Raw genomic sequence first — 20,567 nt, forward strand, 5'->3', positions numbered from 1 at the left:
GCCATTGTCTTCAAAGGGTATATACATTGTTTTATATAGCATTTGAAATGTGTTTTCAAAGATTTTCAGGCTTTGGTAATGCCTGTGCAAAAAGAGGAAGGGACGTGTTTCTTCCAGTTGCCAGGCTGATATTTTTGGCTGTGGAGTGTCAACACTAACTCTGGCCTCCCCTCCCCTCCATGTTGGCACCATCTGTTTCTGACTGAGGTAGGACCGCCAAAGAAAACCTGGCCTTGCATTCCCTTGCTTCCAGATGAGAGGCTGGGAAAGGGGGGGGCACATTTAAGTTCCTGGCTCTCAGAACCTGGGAACGCCTTGGCTCCATGGTACTTCCCACCATTGTTCGGTCCCAGCTCCTGCCAACCTAGCAGTTCGAAAGCACATCAAAGTGCAAGTAGATAAATAGGTACCGCTCTGGCGGGAAGGTAAACGGCGTTTCTGTGCGCTGCTCTGGTTCGCCAGAAGCAGCTTAGTCATGCTGGCCACATGACCCGGAAGCTGTCTGCAGACAAACACTGGCTCCCTCAGCCTATAAAGTGAGATGAGCGCCGCAACCCCAGAGACATCCGTGACTGGACCTAACAGTCAAGGGTACCTTTACTGCTAAAATATATTTATTCATGTTGAATAAAAGCCTCAACAGCTTTTAGAAATAGTGGGGGTTTTTTATATCAAAGGTATTAAGTTTGATGCCTTCACCCCCACAAAAACAAATTACACACAGGCCAAATATTAGATCCTGCCTTTGGCACTACTAGATACCTCCTGCCTTGCAGCTTCAGGCTTCCATATTGTAAACTAGGGTGACACCACGTGGTTTTATGTGTGTACTCCACTCTAAATTTTATACTAACTAAATCACATATTGCTGTATGCTACTCGCACAAAGTAGGTTTCTAACATACTTCTGGTCCTGTATGCACAAAGTAGGAAGCGAATAAACACATAAATGGTTTAATTTTGAAAGAGGCTCTGTAAGCCGACTCTTCTAGTACTCTTTATCTGCAAACTTGTAATCTTGTCCTACAATTGTGAATTAGATGTGACCTTCATCTCAATACCCTTGTCACATCATTTGATGGCAGAAAGAGGCTGTTGGTTTCTTTTCATCATCAGCGCATTATAAAAACGGTTTGCATCTCATCAGTTATTGGATGTTTATACCTGTAGAAAAGCAAAGTCCTGGGCCTTGAGCAGGTGTACATTTTTATAGCAACCTGGATGGAGGGCTAGGGAGGTTGGGGCAAATAGACAAGAAGCAGGCAAGTCACTGTATTGTAGTCTGCAGTGGATTCTACAGTCATCAAGTCCTCTGATCACATATGTATTAGACCAGCCTTCTCCAACCTGATGCTCTCCAGATGTTTTGTACTACCACCTAACTGGGTATGATGGGGGTTGTAACCAAAACATCTGGAGGGCACCAGGATGGCAGAGGCTGGATTAGACAGGGTCAGATTTGCCAGCTATAAATCATCTGTCCTCTGCTGCTGATTTTCATTCCTTCTTCTTGTACAGCTTTTAAATTTGTAACTTTAACATGGAATTCATCCCATTCCCATTGGTTAGAAAAGGAGTTCTGCATGTCACATAATGTACAATTATAATTGCATAGTGAATTAGGGGTTTTGTGGTTCCAAGTTCTTATCAAGACTATGTTTGCTTTACTGGAATAATATTTTTACTCGTTTCTGTAGCTTCTGAAATTGTATTATCTCATCCTTAGATGACCTCCTGTGGGAAGCACACACTTCTCATCTGATGTTGTTTCTGGTGCCAATAGTTCTGTGTATTTTGGCAATGTTGAACCATATCTTCCAAGTTCTCTTCCCCACTGTAATTTCTCCACCGCTGCTTGTGTGGTAGTAAATTATGGATCACAGTCTTCCATTTGTATTGAGTTTCCATACAGTAGCAGAGCCATCATCACTCTTTCTGAAGCACTGGATGATCTCAGTCCTCAGTTTGAGGGAGGAAATCGCCTTCAATTGTTTTTCCTTTAGTCTAGTTTCTCTACATAAGACAAATGCTCCACCTTTTTTCAATTACTCTGAAAATTTTGAAATGTCAAATGTTGAAGTGCCTTGATTCCTCTCTCACCGCACTTCAAAAAAAAAAGTGCCTTGATTCCTCTCTCACCGCACTTCAAAAAAAAAGTATTAACACCTGGCTAGTTTTATGAGAAGATGGATGGGAAGCCAGATTCAAATGCAACATGCTGCAAGGTACTGCCTACAAGTACTGTTCAAATAAATATTAAACACTTTGAAACTGAAAACTGTTTGGTGTTTTTTTTTTGTAACTGTTATATCATCTATTCAACTGTCTGTTCTCTAGGGGGTTCACAACATGTTAACCTTAACCAGCAAAGCATTAGGAGTGTTACGTTTGAAATCCAGATATTTGTTTTGTGGTAATTTTTGACTGCCTTTTTTGAGTTCTGTTTTCAAACCACTTTATGACACAATGCCAATGTTTTATTTATTTATTTTAAGTCAAGGACAGTCCCATCAATGAAGAGATTTCATTTCCAGAACCATGACTCCCGGGGGGGGGGGAGTGAAGAACCATAAGAGATTAATAATTTATGTTTAAATTTATTTTCCTATTAATTCTATTTTAATTATTGTAAATCACCCTGGCATCATTTTGATAAATATGTGGCATATAAGTCTCTAAAATAAATTAAATAAAATTGGCCAGAACCCTTCTTGAACAGTTTAATTGACCATCTTTGGTCAAACAAGTTCCCAGATGTTAGCAAAGAAGTAAAAAGCTAGTGGCAAATATATGCAAAGGGTTGCTTATTTATTATAACATTTTTTAAATGGCCAGTGATCCTGTCCTGTTAAAATCAATCAGAACTATATACTTGGAATTCTGCCCATGAAATGCTACTGGATTATGGTTTATGGATATCAATAGTCTAACGCTGAATCAAATACAAACAATAATGAACTAGAAATGCTACCCTATGCAGAGGGTCATATATTAGACTCCTATGAGAAATGAGTATCAAAAATTCTATAGTTCAGTAGTTCCCAACAATATAGGATGCAGTATTTACATTGACCTATGGGACGATCCTGTATTATACAGGACAGGTGACAACTGCTTCTTGGGAGAAAAGCAATGACAAACCTAGACAGCATCTTAAAAAGCAGAGACATCACCTTGCCGACAAAGGTCCGTATAGTTAAAGCTATGGTTTTCCCAGTAGTGATGTATGGAAGTGAGAGCTGGACCATAAAGAAGGCTGATCGCCGAAGGATTGGTGCTTTTGAATTATGGTGCTGGAGGAGACTCTTGAAAGTCCCATGGACTGCAAGAAGATCCAACCTATCCATTCTTAAGGAAATCAGCCCTGAGTGCTCCCTGGAAGGACAGATCGTGAAGCTGAGACTCCAATACTTTGGCCACCTCATGAGAAGAGAAGAATCCTTGGAAAAGACCCTGATGTTGGGAAAGATTGAGGGCACTAGGAGAAGGGGACGACAGAGGACAAGATGGTTGGACAGTGTTCTCGAAGCTACGAACATGAGTTTGACCAAACTGCGGGAGGCAGTGCAAGACAGGAGTGCCTGGCGTGCTATGGTCCATGGGGTCACGAAGAGTCGGACACGACTAAACGACTAAACAACAACATGGGACGATCCTGTATTATACAGGACAGGTGACAACCCTAGTTGGGAAGAGCGAGACAAATTTAACAGATTGACTGCAATAAGCGAAGAGCAATTAGCTGAGCTGGCAATAAACTGAATAAGGACTGGCGGAAGAGATAGAAGCAATTAGGGGTGTAGGCAAGGTTAATTTTGTAACTGAACGCCAAAATGGGAGCCGCTAAGATAAAACGGTCCACAAGAGAGCGGCAGAAAAGCTTGCAAGGGGCTGGCCCAGAAATGTTGCACACATCCGTGAGTAGACCGAACCCAGGGGAAAAGGGCGGGGAGGCGGGAAAGACAGATTGCTGCCGCTGAAAGGCTTTTAGCAAAGCTGTGGAAATGGGCAGAAAATTGGGGTGGGGCGCTGAGTTTGCATACTTGTTTCTCCTCTTGGCTGAAGCACAAAAGTGGAGGCCTGGCCTTGCCTGCCCTCCCTGTCAGGGCGCCTCCTCTGCTCGCTCCCGGATAAGAGAAAAACTGAACCCCCCCCCCAAAGGCATTGGCTGTCTAAGAGGAGCAGCGAAGAATAACAAGCGTCCTTCTCCAATCGCCACCCTTCTCCTTTGGAAGCCACCCCCCTTTACCTACTATATTAAAGGTAAAGGTAAAGGGACCCCTGACCATTAGGTCCATTATTGGCCGAGGGAGCCGGCGTATAACTTCCAGGTCATGTGGCCAGCATGACAAAGCCGCTTCTGGCAAACCAGAGCAGCACATGGAAATGCCGTTTACCTTCCCGCTGTAGCGGTTCCTATTTATCTACTTGCATTTTGACGTGCTTTCGAACTGCTAGGTTGGCAGGAGCTGGGACCAAGCAACGGGAGCTCACCCCGTCACAGGGATTCGAACCGCCGACCTTCTGATCAGCAAGCCCTAGGCTCAGTGGTTTAACCACAGCACCACCTGGGTCCCTATACCTACTATATTAATGCGAATATTTTGTGGAAGTGGGGCCTATATAGTACATACCCGTCTGAAACACACTAGATGAGAACAAGAGGCATCTGCCACCGACTGCCTAGGAGCCCTGTGGCCCCAGCCTGCGAGGGACACCCCTGCTCCTGCTCCTCCCCAGATGCTTTCCTCCCGTTCAGCTATCCAGCCCCTGCCAAGAGGGGCGAGGTCTTGCTGCTGCTTTCCGGCAGGTAGCAGCAGCCTGAGCTTGTGGGGATAGAGATCCGCCGCTCCTTCTTCCCTTCACAAACGTCTCTATTTAAACCACTTGTGGATCCCAGCCTACAGGTGGGAAAGATGCTCCTCTAGCTGACCTTACTGTAGCCTGCTTTTCATGCAACTGTAAACCAAGGTTAAAACAACCCTTCGTTAATCAACTTGGGTATTATGTGTGAGCCCAGCCTCAGTGCCTTAACTGTGGTTTGTTAAAAGAAATCGTGGTATGTTGTGGGCTTGCTGGCATTAACTTTGGCTTAGCAACCCAACAGTTCTTTAACTGGTTTAAGTGTGGCTTAACCAAGAACAACTTAAAAATGTAACCGCTTCCCATGTTTGACAGTTCCCACTAGCTGTGTTAACAGCAGTGTCATCTTTATCAAGTCTTGTATGCATGAAAGTCTTAACCTGAGCTCAGGTTGCCAGTGGGTGTGGCTTAGCAGGCTCTCAGGCTCCTGGAAGAAGCAAAGAAAGAGCCATGCAGCTTGGCTCCCAACACAGCAAATGCTACTTAAAAGGAAATCTTACAGCCTATATATTTGCTAATTTAAAGATAGCACAATCATTTTTGGACGGAAACAAAGTACCTTATGTTTTAAGTCATTTGGAACCTTCTTCATCTTTATTTTACTGCCAGCAAATGGAGACTTGTTTGCTGTAACCTCTGGAAACTGTGAGTAAAATATTCATTTATTTACAAAGCTAAGAGTCTGTGATTTATTCTAGCCTAAGTATTTTTGTGGGGAACATTAGTTTAAAGGTGGAGGAAGTCACCTTTATTGTGCTTGGAGCAATCTCCATTGGAGATTGGAGCAATCTCCATATGCTATGAGACAGTAAGAATCTGTTTTCCAAACCTCTGTATCCAACAGCAGGTGGGAAATACAAAATAGCTGGGAGGAAAACAAGTCAAGGTTTATTTGATCATATGAGCAGAGATTTGTGGTTTGCTTAATAAATTATGGTTTAGTTTTGGCTTATCATGATGTGTGAACCAGGTCTGTATATATTGCTATACTGATCATTCTGGTTATGTAACCCCCCCCCAAAAAAAATTAGAAATTAACCTCTGACTGGATTTTTAGCACAAAAATACACATGTGTTGAGAAGTGTGATAGCATCTCTATCTCTCTCCAAAGTTTAGCAGTATTAGTCATGGGGGGAGGGGCAGGACTGTTTCCTGTGACTGTGTCCCTTGTGCTGGCTTCTGTTAAAACGTTGGGTTAGCTGAATCCAAGCTATTATGTTTTTAGTAAGGACACACTGTGAGGGGAAATAGTTTGTCTTTCCTCCTCTCCTCTGTGGTCCAGTCCCATTCTGGATCTCTTTCCTCCCTACAGTCCCAGCTATTTCAAAAGCTTTTTAAAAGATGGAGATACTTTGACATATATTTATCACCATATATCTGAGTATCTGAGTCAAATGAAATACACAAGGGGTGTGTTGCTGGTTTGTTTATTTAATTAAAAAGATTTCTAGCCCACCCCTCTACCAATTGGTCTTCAAGGCAGCATATACATAAACTGCTAAAACAATGCAAGAAGAATATATAAAAACATTTTTAAATGGAGCAAAAGAGCTGCTACTATATTTTGGACCAGCTGCAGTTTCAAAAATTCATTTCAAAGGCAGTCTGCTATATACTACATTATAATAATCTAACCTGGTCGTTATGAACCTGTGGCAAAATGCCACAACTGGAGCACCAGTCAAAGTTGGCAAAAGATGCTTCTGGTCACAGATGCCACTCGAGCATCCACACAGGGCCTTGTTTGCCCAGCTGAGCATGTGTATTCTATGCAAAGCATACTGAACATTTATAAACATTACTTGGACATACCAGAGAGGGCCCCCACTGCAGGCTCATGCAGAGCTTGTCTGAGGCCCAGGACAGAAGTCTTGTTAGAATAAAATTACACACACAAACAAAAAAAGCAACCAGTCCCTGGCAGGGTCCCCCGAGGCCTGAGGCAAGTGTACCCTGCTGCCGCCCCCCCCCCCCCGCGTATGGGCCTGCATCCCTATCAGCATTGCCCAACAACACATCCTCAAATATTTAGCTGTATATATTTTTCATCCACATCTTTATATCACACTAATGTAACACCAGTATAACCTTGGTAAGGATAAGCTCTACACAGACCTCAGACACAGATAAGAAAAAGCTGAAAGATGGATTTGCTAAAGATGGATTTGTTTGTGGAGAAGGGGTTAACTGGAATTAAACAGATTGTAACAGAGGAGGTTGTGGTGGTGATCTAGAACAGTGTTCTTCAACTTTAAGTCTCTGGATGTTATTGGTTTACAACTCAAAACATCCCCAGCCAGTTTTGCCAATGGTCAAGGATGTTGGGAGTTGTAGTCTAGGGATCCATGGTTGAAGAACACTGATCTAGGAAAAGCTTTTTGGGAAGTGTGGCATGTGAGTAGTCTCTGGAAAGGAGAACACAAACTGGCTTGAGGGAGTGAAGGTCAGGATGTTGCTTGCAATGATGGCAGAAGAGAAATTGTGAGGAAGGTAGGGGAAGTAGAATACAAACAAATCTCAAGGCCAGCATATAAATACTACTTTCCACTGAGAATTGTTCAGGTTGAGCATGAAGGTGAATACTGGAGTCTTTGAATAGGGCATTACCAACTCCTCTCTTTCTCCTTACCATGGTTTTCTGTTAGGAGATCTGCCATGTAGGGTCCCATGCCATTGAACGAATGGCATTAAGTGTGTCGCATCTACAATATCGGTGTAGGAGGAGGACCCAGTTTGCTCTGCCACATTATATGGGAAACCAAAGTACTGTGCTTGCTGGACATTTGCTTGCTCTCTAGGAAGTGACTGCAGAGTCAAATTCTGCTGGGCCTCAGTACCAGAAGAATGTATGTAATGGTCTAGTGCGTGGAATGAGCTGGAATCCGTAAAAAATAATGGGTTGTAAGATTTGGTCTGCAGATTTCCAGGATATTTCATATCTCCATCCTTGCAGCCTGAAAACGACTCAGCCAAAGAAACCATAGAGCCATGTTGTCCTTCATGTTGGGCCTTCAAGCCATCCCTTAGCAAACTAGAAGGTGTTTGTGAGGTCAGGACTGACACTGCTGTTGTTTGCATTCTGTAACATCCTTGAAAATTACATATTTGTAAGCAAGGGCAATCCCAGCACAGACTGTGAGGAGACAGAGATGAAGTCTGGTTGTATTTGAGATAGTGATCCTTACGTGGGTCACCCACTATGTCTTCATATTTACCAGGTCCAGCAAGAGTATTTCCAGAGTATTTGCTGGCACTGAGGGACAATGCAGTCAGTTGCTTTGACATGGCCCCTGCCTGATCTTGTTGTAATTCAGTTGATTCAGGCTGCCAGTTATCTTGATGTATGTTTGTCCAGTCACTTGCTGCATCCCTGTTGCCTTCTCCTTCCCACCGTTGGGGATTACTGTGAAATGTTGCCAAGCTGTGTGCTGAGCTGCTCCTGCTAGTAACACTACCACTGGTGGGACCAGGTAAATGTGATGTACCGGTATTCCCACCTCTGTTCTTTACTGGGTTTGCTCTTGTCTTCTCTTCCTCCGTCCTCTGAGCAAGTGAGTTGGTCTTTGTCTTAGCTCGGAGCTCATCAGCTACAGAGCGATGGTCCCAAGTCAGTCTTTCTGGGTGGTAATATTTGCACTTGATGCCATATGTGCATTTTTTGCCTGTGGGGGGGAAAACAGAGCAGATAATTTACTAAAGACATGTTCGGTGGGATGCAACATACGGTTGCGGAAGCATGCCTGCACGGCAGATAAAAGCCTGTTGGATGCTTTTGATCGAATCAGTTTATAGAACAAATTAATATTAAGAGAGAATGGTATGTTTTTCAGAAACTCAAGTCATTGGCTGCCCTGGGTATGCCCAGAGTATTCTGATACTTCATCTTTGTATCAGAAGTGCCATTCAGCCCCTTTGTGGCCACTGTCAGAACAGCAAGCTTCTCTTAACTTGAGGATAGCTTTGCATGTGCAGTGAGAATGTGGCATGTATATTTCTCACACTGTGTGGTAATTCCTGCTATGCAAAGAAGGTACAACATGTGAAGTGTGGGTATCATACCACAGGCTATTGTTTCACTTGAAAGACATGTAGAAGTGTATCATAATGCTTTGCTCAATAATACCCCCCCCCCCCGGTGTTCAATCTGTATGGTGAGATTCACTAGAAGGTCACCAGCAGGAGAGAAAACAGCAGTTAGCACCCCTCAAGCTGAGAGCCTTCCCTTCAGTTACCAGCAACAATCACAGAAGCCATTGGAGGGAGAGGAAGCCGCAGAACCTTCCACTGTGCTTAGATCCAGCTCCATGACCTGCTGAAATCTAGAACTAAGAGCTAGTGTTTGAATTTGTTATTTTCCTCTACCCTTTTGTTCTCTCTGCTTCTTATTTTCTTTCTTTTTCTTTTTATGCCCTGTCTTTTATGTAATTGTTAGTCAGGCTTACAGTCTTAGTATTGACCTCTGTAACCCACTCTAGGAGTCTTTTTTTGGCTGAAGAGAAGGGTGAAAATACTCTAAATAAAGAGAGAAACAAATACAGAGTGGGGGAAAGTAGCTATGACGTCACATATTACCTGCTACCTTTTGCAATGAGATGGGGGAGTACTTGCAATTGTTTTTAAGGTGGCAAAAAGTTGTGGCTTGCACACTTGCTTTATGTGCTTCTGTTGTCACCTCTGTTGAAATATTTGTGAGCTCCAGAAGTTGAGGGAGCCTGAGCATTTCTGCATGAGGTTGATGCACATGTTTCCCATTTGTATTTTACACTGAAAACATGAAAAACAGGTGCATGAATCACCCACTAAAGGAATTAGAATTGCATGAGGGAGAGCTGGGATGAGCACACTAGGTGCATTTTCCCACTGCTTTTTTCATCATTCTCCACAAATTGGAGGCAAATGTCTGCAATGGAGGCAAAAATAATGTGTGGAGTCTACCTGAGTAGGGAAGTTTCCCCACTTCAGAATTTCTCTCCAACTTGAGTGGAGCAAGCATGTACACCTTTGCTCTCCTTGGTTGTATGAGAGATTGGAATGTCTGAATAACACTTGTGTCTTGGTTCTTTCTCTAGAGCCTCAAGTTAATCTCCCTGTGGATCTCACCAGGGAGGCAGATAAAGCTGTGAATGGCATTAAACAAAACCTACCATAAGGGCAGAGCTGCCATTTTGGCTCAGGAATCTGTGGCATTTTGCTGAGAAAGCTGTCAAGAGAGGGTCCATGCCGGCCTAAGGGATCATCAGGAGGCATAAATCTAAAAAGGAAATGATCGGTTTATTGGACAAACATCACCATATTTTCTGAATTGTATTTTAAGTTTACCGAAGGGATTCTTAGCAAAAAAAGATTTGCAACATGTACACAGTTCCTCCACTGATGGGAAGATAGTAGCATCTTATATCTAGCTGTTAACTGGATAAAAAATGGGCAGAATTAACAATCTGTGGCAACATAGGTACATACAATTAAGTTACTTTTTTTGTTATGGCCTAGGTTACAAATAATATGTGTACTAACAGATGCAAAGAAAATGTCTCAAAGGATGCCTTTTCGAAAAGCTAAGTACTTTCCACCCATAATGTTATGAGACCTGCAGCTGACTATGCTATGGTTCAGTTTCACACAGATATGTGACCCAAGGTGAAATAATATTTGCAAATAGGCCAGTCTCTTACTTGTCATTGACAAAGGAGTACATCAGTAGTCTCTGTTCAATGAACCATTTCCACTCAGGATTTTCATTCTGCAGGTCCCGAAAGTTATCATTAGAAACAATGATCCCATCTTGCTCATACGCCAGTTTAACTATGTACCGATCATCATAGCATACCATCCTTTTGCCTTTCATTCTGCGGGATGGTGTGTACACAAGAATTGCTTGCTTTGCAAGTTTTTCAAGAACATGCTGATCTACGTAAAAATAAGAGAAGAGAATTAAACAAAACAAAAAAGAAGATCCCAAGTAGAAGTTTGGAATAAGAACACCACCACAAATCATGCAAGGAATCCTCAAAAATGTGCTTAAAGGTTTCTCCATTCAACTCACTATATTAGTAACTAACAGCAGAATCAGCTGCTCAAATTAAATTTAATTATTTGGATTGAATCCATTTTAATTCCATTGATTTCAGTGTAACTGGAATGTGAACTGTTCTGTAAATTAATTGATTAAATTTAAAGAGGGCCAGAACTCCACAATGTGGATTTTGCATGCTCAGCATTTAATAAACTGGACCAATCAAGAGCTCAATTTGGCTTGTGGTAGGAGTGATGTCATCAGAGTAAAATGGCGGATTAATATCTGCTCTAATCTGCACTATCAGTGATCTGATCTACCAGTTAATAAGCACAATTCAGGTCTACATTATCACATTTCACTAGAGTAAGTTGGCTTGCGGTCCCAAGACAATAAAGCAGGTCATCAATTTATGTAACAGACGGGAAGAGAACTAGGTGAATCACAGTGATGCAGTTGAGGATGATGCGTATAAATCTAAAAAAATAGTTTGCCCTTCACATAGTAGAGTAGACCTTAACTTTGGGAAGCATAACATTCCACTATGAGTTGGAATTTATTTCTACAGGGATAAGCATAGACAGATAGGTTGAAACAAATGTCACTGACATGGGTGAGGAACTTCAGCTCACGAATCAAATACAACCCTCCTGACTTCTCTTTCTGGCTCTTGAAATTCTCCTCTAGCCATAACCCTCACCTTCCTTAAGTGTCACATTGGTTGCTCTGAGACTTTTTCTTCTGGATTAACCCACTACTGGCATGTGGCCCCTGGAAGGTTGTCCATGAGGAAATGTGGTCCTTGGTTCCCTTGCCACTCTGTAGTCTAAAAATCACTTCCTCCATAACCATCCTTTAATGTTTTCATGTTATTAGTTAATGTGTTAGCTACTGAGTACCTGCAACATCCATGTGAATTATGGAAATGCATAATGTGATATTCTTTCTTTTTTCTTTTTACCATTACCACAGGTAAGAAGGGATGTTTTCATTCATGAGCTATTAACCCTAGCCATTGACCTGGAGTCTCGGACATCTCAATATTACTGTTAGAAAGAAACACAAGGCAGAAAAAGATGCCAGGCTATTTGTAGGAGACATGTTTGTTGGGGAGAGAGAATGAAAGTAATTGGCCTCTTGCACTCTCTAAGCAATACAGCAAAGGTTTGAAAGAAAATACATCAAAGTCTGTGTTTATAACAGAAAATAATTCAGTTGTATCTACAGTACTCTATTTTGCCCATCTTATTATCCTAGACCAGCCTTGGAAGAGTTTTCCAAAGCACACCTGTTTGCACCAAATCCTGTGGGATGTGTCTGAACTAGGAGCCAAAATGGTGACCTAAAATTTTGCAAGCTTTTATACCTAAAATATGTACGGGAGGCATGCCTACCTGTAATGGGGTTATCAAATCGGCTTGCTTCCTTTCTCCATGATGGGACAAAGACTTTGATATATTGATGACCTCTGTGTTTGAACCAGTCCACCACCAGCTGAATTCCCAAGCATGAAAACACTTCCTTATTTCCATGACTGGAAGAAAAAAAAGAAAAGACAGAGAAAGAGAGAGACTGAGAGAAAGGAAGTATGTTTTAGGGCAGGTATCTCCAAACTGCGGCCCTCCAGATGTTTTGGCCTACAACTCCCATGATCCCTAGCTAACAGGACCAGTGGTCGGGGAAGATGGGAATTGTAGTCCAAAACATCTGGAGGGCCGAAGTTTGGGGATGCCTGTTTTAGGGTCAGAAAGTCTTGCTGCTTTTCGACAGTTACTGCCTATGATATCTGCTCAGTTTACATGTGTTCTAGTATTTTGTATCATTGATATTCTCATGAAAATGTGAGGGCAGAGGCAGCTACTATTGCTGACTGTTTCCTTCCCTTCTATGCCCCTGCTGTTCAGAAGTCACCTTGGGGAATGATGAGTCAGAGCTTGATTCTTTATCATGGCAAATCAGCTCAGAAATATATGTAGATGGAGGAAATTAAATAGGCAAGGATATTAAATAGGCAAGGCATGGAACCAAGTTGTATAGGGATGAATGAAATTTCTAAAGTAATTTTACTTCAGCCTCTACCATCATCACTTAATTTGTGTGATGCCTTTCCATAGTTAAAATGATGCTCAAGGTGGCTGACAACATGACAAGATTTACATAATTAGAAACATAACAAAAATTCATAAACAATAAACAACACATCAAAAAGTGTACAACCAAATTGACCAATTTCCCACATAAATCATAATGAGATCTAAAAACAAAAGCAAAAATTAACATCTATAACAACAACAACAAAAATTCCAACCAAACACCCTAAACAATGCCACAGCCCAAGAATCTGTTCAGTTGCTTTTTTCACTGGATTCAGTCAGGGCCATGCTCTCCCAGGCCAGGTGCACTGGACTTTATGACCACCAAACTTAAAAGCTAATCTAAGCCAGCATCCTTATTACCTCTCTATCAACGAGATTCTGCATGATCATAGAGTTCCCACCCCCAGGATTGTTGCCCTAGGTTGTTTCCCTTGCCTACCTATATGAACAATTCTAACATCATTGACTCTCATATGCAGGTCTTTGAGTTTATCTGAAACAGAACTCCACCCACAAGAGAAAGAAACCTTGCACTTGTTTACCAGGATAAAAAGAGGTGAGTCATTGATTTTATTGGCATTTGTTTAATCTTTCAGCAGCCTGTTGAGTATGAAAACAAAGAAGTTTAATTTAGTTTAGGGCAACAGTATCCAACCTAGTCCAAAATATTTGGAGGGCACTAACTGCTTTAGGGCTTCCTGTCCCTGGATATTTCATCATTTAACAGCCATCAGAAGATATATATATATAAAGGCAAGTCAAAATGGAAAGTGTCAATAGTGGGAAGCCAGTAATGGAGTTTGTGGCTCTAGCAGTGATACTAGAGGGGCAGGTTGTTGGTAGCTGAAACAGAAGGTCACAGTGGCCCAGTTCATGTGCTATAGTATCATGAATCCAGCAAAACGGGAAGGAGCAAAGTGGCTCATGATCAGTAAACCATGGTTTATGGTCTACTATGATGTGCAGACACCGCCAAAATCTGCACAATTAAGGAGAAAAGGAATACTTAGCCATAAAAAATGAAATTAATATCCATTATATGCCAATTATGCTGCCATGCTTTCTCAAAAGAATCATGGAGATTGTAGTTTGGAGCAGATGTTGAGGATTCTTTGTTAGGAATCCCCAGTCCACTTTACAGAACTGCAATTCCTAGGAGCCTTGGGGAAATGGCATCATTGTTGAACTAAGGTTGCAAGCCTAGCCCTGCTAGTCTGCACTGAATTCAGAAGGATTGACTTCTGAGTAGACATGTTTAGGATTATGCTGTAAATTAAGTCTGTAGAAGAGAGATACCTCTTCGGGAGTTCCTGTTTGGGAAATAGAATTCTAGCATGCTAAAGAGATTGGTTGTATATGTGCTTAATAGGCAGACACAGCCAAGCCAGTCTGTTTGTCCCTCTCTTCACATTTCCCCTTAAATGTAAGCTCTTGCAGCTATATTCCCTGTCACCACCAACCAACCTCTGGCTTTATCATCAGGAAGTCGGCCGTTTGTATAGAGGCCTGTTACCATAACAAATAACTCTTATCTCCTTTTGGAGAACATAATTTTGCATCAAAGCAGTCAGCGGCACAGCGCAACTTCCTCATGTGCAAACTTCTGCATGGCTTACTTTAAAGGGATGAGAGAGATGAGAGGCATGCCAGTTTGGGGAAATGAGGCAAATGGGATAGTTCACACAAGCATGCTTATCACTTGCTTGATGACACATGCTTGTATGAATGTGCCATCATTGATCAACCACCCCAAGAGAAGAGCTTTCAGATCACCTCACTCTCATCGCTCCAAACATGATGCAAATCAGTTATTCGGTTCACTTGGAAATGGGGGTGATGCTCCTCTGAACCCCATAGCGCATTTCCCATACCTCAGGTGTCCCATCTTATCTACGGACAAGGTTTGGCTTGCACCACAGGGCAAGCTTAAGAAACAGAGAAGTCACCGAGATAACAAAATGAAAAAGATGCTTGCCTCATAGCAACATTGCTGCCGTCAATCACAATAGCTCTCAAGACACTGGAGGGATCACTTCCTTCCTCAGTAGACTGTCTGGAAATTGGCAGAGGCCTGCATGATCCATGGGCAGCAGGGGTGGGGTGAAAAGGTGGCGTCCAGTTCTCAGGCTCCTGAGGCCTGCTGCCTGCCTGGACCAGTTCTTGTAGCAAATCGTTCTCTGAGGCGTCTTGACCTAGCTTCTCCAGCACATGGCAGACTTGCTCCTTTCCGTAGCCCAACTTGTGGAAAAATTCCAGCTTGCTGTGTTGCGCTTCCATTTCTTCTCCAAAGATAGGAAACTCACAGGGGCACTTTAAAAATGGAGGCCCTCGTGTGGTTTCGTGTGTGCTTGTTTGATGGCGGACTTTCAGTCAATGGTATTGATCCAATGCAGCCAGTTCAGCTTTAGAGAGGAAACAAAAGGAAAACACTCATTTAGTAATTTACTGTTTAGTAAATACTAAAGATAGCAACCTTCCTTAGTCTTCAAAGTATGAACCATGCATCATTTAATGGATAATAAGCAGCTGTCACGGTCCCCTCCATTGATTTGTGTATGCTTTCTTAAAAAGACAGTGTTTTTATATATTATAATAAACAAGTAGTTACATCAGCATGTTGGCAGGATTGTGTAGGTAGTCACTAAGTAACATTAATATATCAATTAAACTTTTAAAAATAAGTGAATAAATACAATAATCTATTTTGTGTGTCCCTCCTGTTGCTAGCTTGCTGTTGAGCTAACAGATATTCATAACTGGTGCAATTATGCATATTTTATGTGGATTAAATGATACCGAGTTCCAAAATGTTCCTGTTCCTAGAGACTTCAGCCCCCTTTTTCCTAATACCAGGGAGGAGTAATTTGCACCTTGAGAAGAATGAACAGTAAGTTGCCTTTTTCTAAAGCCAAAATGGAGGCCATAAGGTTTAGTTTTCTGTTAAGAAAAGCTCATGAGGACATTTGAGAACCCTTGCTGCACAGAGCTCAGTTCATATCAGCTGCCTTTGACTTACCAAAAGACTCCAGCCTTTCTTCTGATATTCTGAGCACAAATGAACTCCTCTCATTAAATATACCCACTGGACGAGCAAGATTCGTCAGAATAGCAGGTATGTTCCTAAATAGGTGTGCAAGAGTGACGTATGCACATGCCTATACATGTGTGCATACGCACAAGCAGCTCAGGTTTATCTCTGATTAAAACATCCAAAAACAACGTAACTGAGGGATTGCACTTCTGCAGTGTGGTTAGTAAAATACAGATATCATCTCTCTTGAGTTTGTGAAGCGACTTCAAATGCCGCAACTGCTTAGCAATTAACATATCTTTTAAACATTGAAAAACAAAAACAAATTCTGCCTAGCTTGTTGTGGTTCTTCAGTTTCTTTGAGTACGGCTGGTCTGTGCTAGATTTTTTTTTTCTGGTATGACTACCACTGTTCATAATTGGAAGGGATGAGGTTATGAAACAGGATACTTTACTTGTAGCACTTTTGGGGGGAGGGGAGCATATTTCCCTCCAAATGATGCCACCATGCACCCCTAATATCAACATCTGCAATGCTTTGTGACTGAGGGGGAAACACCTGTATGATGGGGTCCAGCATTGTCATGGAATGCAGGCTCCATTGTGCCCTAGAGTCACTCTGGGGAAGCCACTGCAATTCTGTCTGTTCAGCATCATCTTGGAAATTTGTCTCACCACTAGCAACAACAGAAAGATTTAATAGACAATGAAAAGACCCTGGTTGCGAAGGTCTTTGACAAAGGAGCGTCATTTGCTGACTGTGAGGTGTTTTGGCTTTCATAATTTACCGTATTTTTCCATGTATTAGACTAGGTGTTTTTTTAACCAAAAAATTAGGTTTAAAATTGGGTCTCGTCTTATACACGGTTAGTGCTGAGGGGTGTTTTCTTAATTTTGAGTCCCCCAAAATAGGGGGCGTCTTATACATGGGGTCATATAATACCTACCTACCTACCTCTAGGTAGTGTATAAGTCAGTGTTTCCCAAACTTTGATCTCTCTCCAGCTTTTTTTGAACTACAGTTCCCATCAATGCTGACCACTGGTCCTGCTAGCTAGGGATGGTGGGAGTAGATCAAAAACAGACCCAAGTTTGGGAAACACGGGCATAACTAAACACTAATAGCAACTGCAGCTACTTATTCAAAGGCTTTATCAAATGGCAGCCTCACGGGGTGAGAGCCAAACTACATGTCAAATGCGTATTTTGACCTTGCAAGTCTGATTTTTCTTTCAAATAGCAACCTTGAGTAGGGGAGGCATTAGGGTTTGGTGGGGGGGGGGGTCCTAAAAAACCCTGACCAGCAGGTGGGTTGCACCAGCAGCAATGGCAGTTGCCCTGCTTGTATCTTCACCAAACATGCTCCAAAATGTTACAGGGTTGTTGTTGTTGTTGCTGTTTGGCAATTCTGACAAAGGATGACGTCGGATTTAGACCAGCAGCTGCAACAGTACATCAGATGTTGCCAAAGCAACTTCAAAATGACACAGAAAGGGTGAGCTCCTTATCTTTTCTGCAAAGAAGCTTGCACACGCGAGCTGTGTGCTGTGGTTTCCTTCTAGCCTGTAGTGTTTCCAGCACAAAACCGGAGCCTAGCAGGAGGAAGAGCTACCAGACTGCTCAGCTCAATACTGGCTTCTAACACGTGCCTAATAGCAATGAGTGTGTGTACCTCTACACATTACTAACTGCAGAGGAACTGAACCCATCCAGCTCTGCTCCAGCCCTTGGAGAAAAAGCTGCATCATTTAAAGAATGAACCAAAACGGATAAAAATGCTTCCACTGGGCATGCAACTGGCCTTGGGGGCACAATAGACACTGTTCACTCAACATTTTACACTCTCTTTCCCTTTATCCAGGGGTGTAGGAAGGGGTGTGTGGTGTGTGTGGTCTGTCCCAGGTGTCATGACTGAAGGGGGTGACAAAATGGCAGGTGAGTGGCTGGCACACCCTGCACCTGGCGGCAGAAGGTCTTCTAACCCGGCAGCAGAGAACAGCCCTCCTTAGCTGTGGCAAGGCGCACGCGGCCGCAGTAGCTCCGAGCAACAGCATCCCTGCCACTCTCCTACCCTGAACTGTGGTGTGTGGGAGGGCACCCTCCGTACCCTGCCCCCCTCGGGAGCGCCCCCCACCCTGGGCAGCGCGAGCATATGCTCCGCCTCTGCCTTTATCTAATTGATTCACCTGTTTGCCAGGATCAGCTGGTCAACCTCTTTTGCCCCCCACCTGGAGCCTTGGGATGTGGGAGAGGAGGCTATGGGAAGCCTGATGCCATGCTTAGGTTTGTTGTGTGCTGTGATTGAGACAGCACTCAGTCCAATCAGTCAGAGAGGAACTTCAAAAATTAACTGCTTAAAAATTACTTTGAATCGGAGAGATCAATCTGTGCAAGAATAAATGTTTTATACTGAGGATGTATCAGTCAAGCTTGTGGTGAATTGAGGGGGTGGACAGATTAACTGAAACAATTACTAATTATTGATGCTTATGAAGAACTCAAGTTTTATACTTTTGCCCATCATGGGTTATGCCATAATAATAGAAGTGTTAACTTTTATGGTGCTACAACCCTTGATTTTTTTTGGTCCGCAACAGCCTAACATGGCTATCCACTTAGAAATGGTTACTTTTGCCATTTCCTATCCTTGGCTCTCCCATCAGTGTTTTCTTCCTTACTGTTGAAAATGAGGTAAGTTCCTGGTTAAAGGGCATGGTGTGTGTATATGTATGTATATGCATGCATTCAAGTTACTGTAGATGTGCTGCATAATACAATAGCAACATAACACCTTGAGCTGAAACCCTCCCCCTTTTATTAATCTGGCTCCTAGTTTTAATGAGAAATCTCTCCTGAGAAATCTCTATGTGGGACAAGAAGCTACAGTTAGAACTGGTCATGGAATAACTGATTGGTTCAAAATTGGGAAAGGAGTACGACAAGGCTAAATATTGTCTCCCTGCTTATTTAACTTGTATGCAGAATTCATCATGCGAAAGGCTGGACTGGATGAATCCAGAATTAAGATTGCCGGAAGAAATATCAACAACCTCAGATATGCTGATGACACAACCTTGATGGCAGAAAGCGAGGAGGAATTAAAGAACCCTTTAATGAGGGTGAAAGAGGAGAGCACAAAATATGGTCTGAAGCTCAACATCAAAAAAACTAAGATCATGGCCACTGTTCCCATCACCACCTGGCAAATAGAAGGGGAAGAAATGGAGGCAGTGAGAGATTTTACTTTCTTGGGTGGGTTCCATGATCACTGCAGATGGCTATAGCAGTCACGAAATAAGAAGACGCCTGCTTCTTGGGAGAAAAGCAATGACAAACCTAGACAGCATCTTAAAAAGCAGAGACATCACCTTGCCAACAAAGGTCCATATAGTTAAAACTATGGTTTTCCCAGTAGTGATGTATGGAAGTTAGAGCTGGACTATAAAGAAGGCTGATCGCCGAAGAATTGATGCTTTTGAATTATGGTGCTGGAGGAGACTGTTGAGAGTCCCATGGACTGCAAGATCAAACCTATCCATTCTGAAGGAAACCAGCCCTGAGTGCTCACTGGAAGGACAGATCGTGAAGCTGAGGCTCCAATACTTTGGCCACCTCATGAGAAGACTCCCTGGAAAAGACCCTGATGTTGGGAAAGACGGAGGGCACAAGGAGAAGGGGACGACAGAGGATGAGATGGTTGGACAGTGTTCTCCAAACTGCGGGAGGCAGTGGAAGACAGGAGTGCCTGGCGTGCTCTGGTCCATGGGGTCACAAAGAGTCAGACACGACTAAACGACTAAACAAAAAAGTTTTAATGAGCAGTAGCTGCCTATGGCACAATGCTACAGGTTACAGGCAGGGAAAGTAAATATGAGTGTCTCTCACTTTCTGTCTTCTCTTGCAGTTGAAAGTGTGCAAAACCACAATTTGTTTTGCCTCCTATGTTTCAGCAAGAGCTTTCTGATCAGAAGTAATGTTATCCAAAGGACACGGCGCACAATGAGAATGCAGTTTTGAATCCTTCAAGATGGAACAGTGCCTTGAAGATGGACCTTTTGACCTACAGAAGCTCATCCCCAATTTCCTACGACTCTGTGGTAAAAAGCACTCTGCCTATGCATGCAAGGATTATATTGGAAGGGCAGGAGACATATGTAGCAAACACTACAAGAAGTGGGGTAAGGTCCAAACCCTGGTTCACACTAAGCTCTGCTTTGCTTTGCTAACCCATCCAAGTGGATTTGCTGAACATGTTGGAAAAAATAGTTGGTACTCACAATGAAGTGCAATGCCTTCCCTCAGTGACCAGAGAAATGTGAGGCTGGGTAAGCCATCGCTGTTATCCAGCAGCTCATTCAGCAAGCTACAGTGCATTTGCAATTCTATTCACTCAAGGAAATGCTGCCTGTTTTTCAAGGCACATTGTTATTGGTGCCAACTGAAAGTGCAATGTGCAAACTGCAACTCATTTCATGGGAACATTTTCACTTCCTTAATTGGGCATCTCATAAAATTTAACTCATTAGACTTTGATTTTGCAAAATGAGGAGGCAGGGAGAGGGG

The 20,567-nt window shown here is 42.7% G+C and overlaps 1 protein-coding gene across 2 annotated transcripts; it reads right to left on the reverse strand.

The window, feature by feature from the left end:
* Positions 1–6,275: 6,275 nt before the first annotated feature.
* ZC3H12D (zinc finger CCCH-type containing 12D) lies at positions 6,276–20,420 on the reverse strand. Of its 2 annotated transcripts, none has more exons than XM_035108778.3 (6): positions 20,282–20,420; positions 14,949–15,375; positions 12,272–12,411; positions 10,537–10,771; positions 10,009–10,115; positions 6,276–8,526 (listed from the first exon to the last, which is right to left on the reverse strand). In XM_035108778.3, the coding sequence occupies exons 2-6, from the start codon at positions 15,248–15,250 to the stop codon at positions 7,490–7,492; spliced, it is 1,821 nt and encodes a 606-aa protein (XP_034964669.2). In that variant the 5' UTR covers positions 15,251–15,375; positions 20,282–20,420; the 3' UTR covers positions 6,276–7,489. The 2 variants fall into 2 exon arrangements, with proteins under 2 accessions (XP_034964669.2, XP_060128723.1); XM_060272740.2 differs by lacking the exon at positions 20,282–20,420 and adding an exon at positions 15,990–16,119.
* Between the last annotated feature and the right edge of the window lie 147 nt (positions 20,421–20,567).

The sequence above is a fragment of the Zootoca vivipara genome, chromosome 3 (assembly GCF_965207765.1).
Source record: "Zootoca vivipara chromosome 3, rZooViv2.hap1.1, whole genome shotgun sequence".
Lineage (NCBI taxonomy): Eukaryota > Metazoa > Chordata > Lepidosauria > Squamata > Lacertidae > Zootoca > Zootoca vivipara.